This window comes from Gymnoscopelus microlampas (assembly GCF_963454915.1).
Source record: "Gymnoscopelus microlampas genome assembly, chromosome: 11".
Classification (NCBI taxonomy): Eukaryota; Metazoa; Chordata; class Actinopteri; order Myctophiformes; family Myctophidae; genus Gymnoscopelus; species Gymnoscopelus microlampas.
The window spans coordinates 24798532-24809108 of NC_139948.1; the positions used below are offsets into that span (position 1 = coordinate 24798532).

The 10577-nt window shown below is 42.3% G+C and overlaps 1 protein-coding gene across 1 annotated transcript in view; it reads right to left on the minus strand.

The window, feature by feature from the left end:
* The window catches only part of cacna1ha (calcium channel, voltage-dependent, T type, alpha 1H subunit a), a 107857-nt gene that overhangs the window by 45199 nt on the left and 52081 nt on the right, over positions 1–10577 (minus strand). Inside the window, exon 12 of the mRNA XM_084071988.1 lies at positions 8425–8576. Within this exon, the coding sequence (XP_083928114.1) occupies positions 8425–8576 (152 nt within the window). The remainder of the gene's footprint in view (positions 1–8424; positions 8577–10577) is intronic.

The following is a 10577-nucleotide window of genomic DNA, read 5'->3' on the forward strand; positions in this document are numbered from 1 at the left end:
TATTAGGGGGAATTTCACAAAATTCAACTACAAACATCCCATCTGGAGTACAACGCTGACTAGATGAGAGCCAAGTTGTCAACTCTCCCCTCCGAGTGGCTGTCGATTGATCTGATGAGAGCCGCATCAAACGGAGTGACAGGCAGACAGCCGGCCAGATGGCTCCCAGTGGGGCTCGTGACAAATGTTCTGCTGACAGAACGGAACCTCTCGTGCCTGCGGGACGCTTCAGAACGGTGGGAAACCCAGAGCGAGCGCCTCGAACGCAGATGCTGTACAAATAGGAAGTGGTTTCGAATCCAAGCGATGCCAACGTCGAACTAATGAGGGGGCATTGATACGAACTGTGATCCTTATGCCTGATTCACTAATGAGAGTGTGTAATTGTCTCCGCCAGGAGACATTGTTTTGACTTTCCGTGAAACAAGCTAACATTGGTCAAGCCTCACGTGACACGTGACAATACGGTGAAATAGTGTGATCTGATTGGCTAGTGACGTATAGCGGCCTATAAATACATGTGTCACTTTGAAAGAGTCTGTGCCTCTTTCAAAGTGAGGTAAGACAGGAATAATCACGAAATGGCTGAGAAATGGCGGATACTGTAACAATTGGATAGGACACTTACACAGACAGGACAGATAGGACACTTACACAGACAGGACGGATAGGACACTTACATAGACAGGACGGATAGGACACTTATACAGACAGGACGGATAGGACACTTACACAGACAGGACGGATAGGACACTTACATAGACAGGACGGATAGGACACTTATACAGACAGGACGGATAGGACACTTATACAGACAGGACGGATAGGACACTTATACAGACAGGACGGATAGGACACTTATACAGACGGATAGGACACTTGTGTCATGTTACTATGACACAGTAACATGTTCTATTTTTTGTAAGAATTAGAACATAAGAATTAGAACATTCCCAACATTCCCAACACAAGTCTGCTGGCGGAGACTTGTGATCCGAGGAGCACTTTTTCTAGTTATATATGTGTTCTATCATTTGCATATCAATATATCAATGTTTATCTTTTGCATGACCAATTGCATGATTATCACATGTACAGTGTGTGCATTGTTTTTTTAGCCAATAAATGTCACCCATGTTTTCTCCCAATTTAGTCAAAATGGCAATTAACCCTCGCCACACATTTCCGTGTCACCACTGCTATTGTACCCTACTGGCATCTCTAATCCTAATCCTCCTGTTCAACACCCACTACTGACAGATGCCGCCCCGGGCCACAGGAGCCGCAGGAGCCGATATCGCAGCGACAAACATCGCCCTCCCTCCCCTGAACTGAACACTTAGTCCAGGGGCCAACACTGATATTTTCACAAATTGGTACCACCTAAGGTGACCGTAAAGTTTTTGTATTTTTGTCTTCCTACATGTCTCTAGTTTATATTTTGGTATGATAACCCTTCCAATCTTGTAGCTTAATGGCAGTTATCACTACCTACTGGCTAATGTATCCGGTAGGAGACACAAAGTAGAATCTTTGTGTCTCCTACAGCCGGGCATCAAATTATTGCGACAAAAAACAAAATATATCCATGTATTCAAGGCTTCATGGGGTGTGCAATTGATAACTTCTCAGATTTTTGGTGTTTGCAAAAAGACTGCTTTCCATAAGCTTGTAAAAGTTGACCCTCCTTCGGTCCAGGGTGGTCATAGCTGAATGGGTAGAGAGTCCCCCTGGGAAACCTAAAGAGGAGTTCACCCAAAAAAATATTTATTTTCTATCAATTGCACACCCCATGAAGCCTTGAATACATGGATATATTTATTTTTTTGTCGCAATAATTTGATGCCTGGGTGTAGGAGACACAAAGATTCTACTTTGTGTCTCCTACCGGATACATTAGCCGGTAGGTAGTGATAACTGCCATTAAGCTACAAGATTGGAAGGGTTATCATACCAAAATATAAACTAGAGACATGTAGGAAGACAAAAATACAAAAACTTTACGGTCACCTTAGGTGGTACCAAAATATGGCCTGGCCCCTGGACTAACTGCCAATTGCTCTATGCACAGCTCTATGCACAGCAGCCATATTGTGAAGAAAGTGGGCCTCTTCCTTAGTTCCTAGGTGTTACCAATGATGCTAATGAAGGCTCTGTTCCATTCTGCTTAAACAGAGTCAGGGTGCTGATATTGTGCATGTTGGCTCACTGGAAACACTCTGCTACACCAGTGGGTCTCAAAGTGTGGTCCACGGACCCTCATGGTTCCTTGAGGGGGTTCCAAATGGCCCCTTACGGGTGTGTAACTCTGAGAGTGTACACATGGAACCAAATGGACCCGTAAGGGTCCTTTTTGCTTCCATTTGTACACTCTCAGAGTTATGGGGGTCCTTGAAATTAAAAAGTTTGAGAACCACTGTGCTACACGAAATGGAACAGAGTCTTCATTAGTTTGAAGGCTCTGTTTCATTTTGTGTAGCACAGTGGCCAATTTCCTTCCAATATGGCTGCTGTGCATAGAGCCTGTTGTGTTCGTATGCAGATGCTTCCGGATGCACCGCCGTCGATTCAAGCCCCATGGTGGTGAACAGGAACTTTACACCTGTGCCACCCGAGCGCCCTACTGTGTGTACACTGTTGGTATCATTTTTTAATACAAACCCAGTAGGTGGGATGATGTTGTTTGACCTGTTACCTATTATGTATATCCAATTTAAAGCTGCAATCTGGACGTTTTGTGTCCTACCCAGGATTCTTCCGCAGTGGTGGAAGAAGTAAAAGTATCAATACTGCACTGTAGAAATACTCTATTACAAGTACAGTAAGGTATACTTAGTTACTTTACACCACTGCTCTTCCGTGACTTATTCCGCTCTCCCCAAAAGAGAATCCCTACTTGGCCATGAGGAAATATTGTGATTATGAGCTTCAAGCAGGGCTACTTGTCAAACAGTAGGCGTGCTGTCCTACACAAGGCTCTAAATTACTCAATGGAAGCGTAGGGAAGACCGCCTCAAACCACTGCAGATGTACTAGTGTTGTATTAACACACTCTACCGTAACGGATTGGCTCAAATAAGGTTTTGTTCATTAAAGCAAGGATTACAGCTTTAAGGCAGAAATAGATCTCTCGCTTGCAGACATTGATGAAAACCGGGAAACATGCTGTCGAGCCTATTAAAACCCAATTAAACGCCATCATAATATCCTCACTGTCAGTGAAGCAGGTGCTGATGTACTATAACTACTAAAACTAATCATCCCTAATAGACCTCGGGGCATTTAAAAACCTGACATTATGTTTTTAGATTGAATTAACGGAACCTGTGTCGGATAATAGAATCAAAATCGTTCCGTTGCAGTTTGTTGGGACTTGCTGAAACTGCAAATGACATGCCAAGTAAAATCCTTAGTGTCAGTTTATCCATTTGTAACTCTTAAAGTGTCTAAATCAGTGGTTCTCAACTTGTGGGTCGGTGATTTTGGGGGGGTCCCATCTGGGGGGTCCCCAGATGGGGGTCCCCACAACGCCTCGCAAAGCTATTTTTACAATATTTATCTGTGGAACCAAGTCAAACTAAATGTGATTCCTACAATTCTGAGTCAGGGTGGGGGTGTCCTCAGTTCAAATGTGATTATTTGGGGCGGTCGCGGCCTGAAAAGGTTGAGAACCACTGGTCTAAATATACATTCAGAGTTAAATTAGCACTCCTGTATGGACATATTCTCTGCCTTATATCTCTTTGATACAGACTCACATTGTCCAGAGAGGACAAACCAACAAGGTGGATATTCCTACCTTTTATAAGGTCAGCTGTTTGAGACATTTCTGCTTTATGGGATAATCTCTTGAGAAAGATTCCACTAACAGATGGGTTCCCAGATTGGTAAACTAGCGACAAGCAGGGAGGACAGGCAACGACATACCGCAGAAGTCATCACCTGGATTCAAACCCACAACTTTATGAATAGGGCTGTGAGGTTTTATATTACACTAGATTTTCAAATCCAGTCCTATATTGCACTGATCAGTTGAAGCCATTTAAGGCCATTGTTAAACACTGCTGTAACACTGCTGTATAGTTCCCTGTATTAGTCAGGTTGCTTAGGACCAGCTTTTAGGAAAATGTGGACACGGCTGACAAAAGAGCCACATTTTTTCTATATGCTCTCCATCACCATAAGTTTCATTTTGGATGGGGAGCCACGTCATCAAGATGGCAGAAGGCGGCCATCTTGGATTTCAAAGATGGCCACCATGGGAATATCAACAAGTGACTATTTCTGCCATGATTTGGACATTTGGTTCATTCTGGCAATATATCTGATACGAGCGGTGCATCATAATCACCCGTTGCTGAGCTTCGTGAGACGTTTTAAACCACATTGTGTTGTACCGCAAACTTAACTTAAACTGTCATTTACTTGACTAATTAGTAAATGATGATAAACACACAAAATGAGAAACACATGGCGTGGCTTCGATGTGGATCTCTGCCGTCATGATGATGATGTCATATTGATGACATCACTCTTGCCCAATTATGGAGGGGGCGGCATCCTGCACACATCGGTGTTGCTAGGCATTCATGGCAACCGATTATGTTGTGAGTGTCAGACCAAAGCTCTGCTCAGATATATGAGGTGTGAAGTTACTTTAGACGTCCACTTCTAGACCAGAAGATGGTGTGTCCACACGTGTTGTGAGAGCAAGGTATACAGAACTTTGGTAGACAAAGAATACAGGGAGATAGAGAGGGCACATTTTCCAGCCTCAACAGAACCTACAACTCTGTTCCCATCACAGTCCATGTACAGCAGCAGCGCTGACCATGAACCGCCACTCCTGGGAGGAGTGTGGTCCCAATCCTCCCAGACTAAGCTCTCCTGTTCTGAGTGTACCTTCACGTCTCATCCGAGCCACGACGACCTCAACCGCCAACCGCTGAGGCATGGACATATCTGCTCAGAGGCCCGTCAGCAAATAGTCAGCTCTGTAACCAGCCGGAAACAAGGAGACACAGACCCACCAAAATCTCAAAGTCATCAACGGTTTACCAAGGTTTTAACTCAACCAGGAGATGTAAAGAAAAATCAGACGATTTACAAAGGAAAGAAAACTCAGATCTGTAAACAGTGTCACAAAAGTTTCAGTGAGTCAGGTAGTCTGAACAGACACCAGCATGTCCACACTGGAGAGAAACCTTTCCACTGTAAACAGTGTGACAAGAGTTTCAATCAGATAAGTAACCTGAAGACACACCAGCGTATTCACACTGGAGAGAAATCTTTCTACTGTAAACTATGTGACAAGAGTTTCAGTGAGTTAGGTAGTCTGAGGAAACACCACCGTATTCACACTGGAGAGAAACCTTTCCACTGTAAACTATGTGACAAGAGTTTCAGTGTCTTAGATAAGCTTAAGACACACCAGCGTATTCACACTGGAGAGAAACATTTCCACTGTAAACAGTGTGACAAGAGTTTCAATCAGATAAGTAACCTGAAGATACACCAGCGTATTCACACTGGAGAGAAACCTTTCTACTGTAAACAGTGTGGCAAAAGTTTCAGTAGGTCAGATCGTCTTAAGACACACCAGCATATTCACACTGGAGTAAAACCTTTTCACTGTAAACTATGTGACAAGAGTTTCAGTGTCTTAGATAAGCTTAAGACACACCAGCGTATTCACACTGGAGAGAAACCTTTCCACTGTAAACAGTGTGACAAGAGTTTCAGTGAGTTAGGTAGTCTGAGGAAACACCAGCGTATTCACACTGGAGAGAAACCTTTCCACTGTAAACTATGTGACAAGAGTTTCAGTGTCTTAGATAAGCTTAAGACACACCAGCGTATTCACACTGGAGAGAAACCTTTCTACTGTAAACAGTGTGACAAGAGTTTCAATCAGATAAGTAACCTGAAGATACACCAGCGTATTCACACTGGAGAGAAACCTTTCTACTGTAAACAGTGTGGCAAAAGTTTCAGTAGGTCAGATGGTCTTAAGAAACACCAGCATATTCACACTGGAGAAAAACCTTTCCACTGTAAACTATGTGACAAGAGTTTCAGTGTCTTAGATAAGCTTAAGACACACCAGCGTATTCACACTGGAGAGAAACATTTCCACTGTAAACAGTGTGACAAGAGTTTCAATCAGATAAGTAACCTGAAGACACACCAGCGTATTCACACTGGAGAGAAACCTTTCTAATGTAAACAGTGTGGCAAAAGTTTCAGTATGTCACATAGTTTTAAGACACACCAGCATATTCACACTGGAGAAAAACCTTTCCACTGTAAACTATGTGACAAGGGTTTCAGTGTCTTAGATAGTCTTAAGAAACACCAGCGTATTCACACTGGAGAGAAACCTTTCCACTGTAAACAGTGTGACAAGAGTTTCAGTGAGTTAGGTAGTCTGAGGAAACACCAGCGTATTCACACTGGAGAGAAACCTTTCCACTGTAAACTATGTGACAAGAGTTTCAGTGTCTTAGATAAGCTTAAGACACACCAGCGTATTCACACTGGAGAGAAACCTTTCTACTGTAAACAGTGTGACAAGAGTTTCAATCAGATAAGTAACCTGAAGATACACCAGCGTATTCACACTGGAGAGAAACCTTTCTACTGTAAACAGTGTGGCAAAAGTTTCAGTAGGTCAGATGGTCTTAAGAAACACCAGCATATTCACACTGGAGAAAAACCTTTCCACTGTAAACTATGTGACAAGAGTTTCAGTGTCTTAGATAAGCTTAAGACACACCAGCGTATTCACACTGGAGAGAAACATTTCCACTGTAAACAGTGTGACAAGAGTTTCAATCAGATAAGTAACCTGAAGACACACCAGCGTATTCACACTGGAGAGAAACCTTTCTAATGTAAACAGTGTGGCAAAAGTTTCAGTATGTCACATAGTTTTAAGACACACCAGCATATTCACACTGGAGAAAAACCTTTCCACTGTAAACTATGTGACAAGAGTTTCAGTGTCTTAGATAGTCTTAAGAAACACCAGCGTATTCACACTGGAGAAAAATCTTTCTACTGTAAACAGTGTAACAAGAGTTTCAGTGAGTTAGATAGTCTTAAAAAACACCAGCATTTGTGAAACATGTATGATGATGATCCATAATGATCTCACAGAGCATTCAAATCCACACTGGAGGCTAATATAACCAAATCAGGCTGTTACTGCATGCTTACAGAGAGAGAGGAGCAACGATCCGGTGGGAGGTTACCATAATGCTTCATTTATGCACGTACCGCATGCTGCAGAGATGCAAGGTTGTCCAGTTTTAAAGGTGTCCTACCACTAACAAAGATGAAAATGATGTAAATATGCATTGCTAGAATGAACATATTTATTTGATCTTGGTACAAACAAAAATCAAGTGGTATTCTCAATAGCTTAAATGCATTCCTTGACACCAAGATTAACCTTCTAAATGGCTTGGAAGCCGAGATATTGGCACTTATAGCTATTACATGGTGGCCATCTTTGAAATCCAAGATGGCCGCATTCCGCCATCTTGATGATGTGGCTCCTACGAAATATTTAAAGTTATGGTGATGGGGAGCATGTGGAAAGAATCTGGTGCTTTTGTTCGCTGTGTCCACATCTGGACCTAAGCGACCTGACTAATTGCCAGAATGAACCAAATGTTAAAATATTGGCAGAAATAATCACTTGCTGATATTCTCAATAGCTTTATCAATTCCTTGACCCCAAAAATAAATATTTTGACACCAAGATTGAACTTCTAAGTGGCTTGGAAGCCGAGATATTGGCACTCATAGATATTACATGGTGGCCATCTTTGAAATCCAAGATGGCCGCCCTCTGCCATCTTGATGACGTGGCTCCCCGTCCAAAATGAAACTTATGGTGATGGAGAGCATGTAGAAAAAAATTGGCGCTTTTGTCAGCCCTGTCCACATTTATTTGCTAACAGCCCTGAATACTGTATATGTATGCAAAGTAGGTTTCTTCTTCAATGCGGATTGGAGCAACGGTGCGGATGTCTGGATGTTACAGATGTGATGGGATTGACTGGATTTGGGTTGGAGTGTTTGTGGTACACCAGTGTCAAAAAATTATATGAATTTGGCCACGGACCCCCATCTCAAAATATTTTGTTCAAGGGACCCCCAGAAGCAAAGATTTGAGTTAAACAATGTTGGCTTTAAAAAAAAATCAAATATTTGCGCAAATGTTCAAGAATTTTCAAAAATTGCAGATCTACAAGCTCATGGCGTGGCACTAGGTGCCGCGCTATGAGTTTGTATATCTGCTATTTTTTCCCCCTGGTACCCTGCCCAGGGGTTCTCCGGACCCCACTTTGAGAACCAATGTGGTACAGTTTACTGGTTGAACCAGGAGGGCCACTATCAGCGGATATAGTATAATACCTGATGATGACGATGATGCTGTCGAATATGTTGTAGGGGTTCTTGATGTAGCCGAACACGCCGAAGGCCACCAGCTTGAACACCATCTCCAACACAAACATACTGGTGAAGACGATGTTGCTGATCTCCAATATGTCTGTCAACTCTTCAGGCTGGATGGAGAGAGAGAGAGAGAGAGAGAGAGAGAGAGAGAGAGAGAGAGAGAGAGAGGGGGGTGAGAGAAAGTATGAGAGACAGAAGACGGAACCAACCAACAAACTAAAGAACAAAAAAAACTTAAAGGACGACTTCACCACTTTTCAACATATCTTCATATAATAGGTCCTCACTGATGCTCATGATAAAATGGTACTTTTTTTTCCTAATCAGTCTGTGTCTCAGAGGAGGGCTGTAGACAGTTCAGAAACCTGTCTACCAGTGACATCATCGATGGGGAATCCAAGCTAATAGAAACTGCAGGCTTTGTATTCCTAGAAAGTTGCAATGCAATAATAGATCCCATTGTTCTCGCCTTAATAAAAATCGGAATAAAAAAATTGTAATCTTTTTGGGAAAAAGAATCCTGCCTAACGATGATGTCACTGGTAGACGGGTTTCTGGACTGTCCACAGCCCTCCTATGAGACACAGACCAAGTAGAAAAAGATTGTATCATTTTATCATGAGCATTAGTGAGGACCTATTATATGAAGACATGTTGAAAAGTGGTGAAGTCGTCCTTTAACGGATCATGACAGCAGAAAGGTCATTAGTTTAGTAGGGTTGGGATCCAGAACCCGGATCCGACATTGACCGGAATCGGCTCCATTTGAACACTCTCAGAGTTCACAGACCTGTTAGTGTAAAGAGAACCGTTAGGAAATCGGAACCGTTAAGAGGGAATCGTTAAGGAGCCGGAATCGTTAAAATCATGACGGATCCCAACCCTATAGTTTAAGTGGATCTCAGTTAGTACATCAGCTGTCCTCCATGAGCTGTGAAACCTCCCTCTGCCCTGCCCCAGCACTGAGCTGAGACATTATCAATTAACCCATTAAGACCGGGAACGCATCTGTGTCATTTTAACATTTCTTTGGCTATTCAAAAATAGCAGATCTACAAGCTCATATGAGCATTTTCTTTTTTGAAGAATCGTGATTTGTTTTTGCAAATCTTCGAATATATATATGTTTTAAAGCGAACATTTTTAACACTGAGCTGTGCTTCTGGGGGGGTCCCTGGAACAACATATTTGGAGATGGGGGTCCGCGGCCAAATACATATTATTTTGGGGGTCGTTGACATGGAAAAGTTGGAGCATCACTGATATAGCAACATACTGTTAGAATTTAGAAAACATTTTTAGATATGTATTTGGCCGTGGACCCCCATCTCAACATGTTAGGGACCCCCAGAAGCAAAGATTTGAGTTACAAATGTTCACTTTAAAGATATATATAATATATATATCTTGAACATTTGTAAAACAATCTCGGAAATGTTGAATTTATTATATTCAAAGCTTTGCTCACATTTTCGAGATTTTTCTAAAATAGCAGATCTACAAGCTCATAGCGCGGCGCCGAGTGCCGCGCTATGAGCTTGTAGATCTGCTATTTTTGAATAGCCCAAAGGAACCTAAAATGACACAGATGCGTTCCCGGTTTGAATGGGTTAAGCTCAGAGCTGCGGTCAGGTCCGATCAATCAGGCCCAGCCAACAGTGCATGCATCACTCCTGATCTATTGCACTTAGCTCATAGTGCAGCCAGGGTCCCACACAGGAATAATCTAATGTCCTCTGGTGTATTGTAAGCATGCACTTTAATGGAAAAACCTTAGCCGTTCCATTATGGTGATTCTAAAGCTTTTTGATTTCCAGGACCCCCAGTTATAATACATTTGGACACAGACCCCCATTTTACAATATTATTATATATATTTTTTTTTTATCTCTGGGTCTGGGAGCCCAATCTGTTCTGGAAAAGCCTCAGTGTAAACTCTGAGAGTGTACAAAATGGTTCCAATTGCACAGGTTACAGACACGGCGTAAAAAAGGTTATACTGTGGAATTACCCCATTAAGACCTGAGGCCGATTCTACAAAAGTGTCTTCTAAATCGTAACAGTTTTGTTGATAATTAAGATAAATATCAGTGGTGCTCAAGCTTATTCAT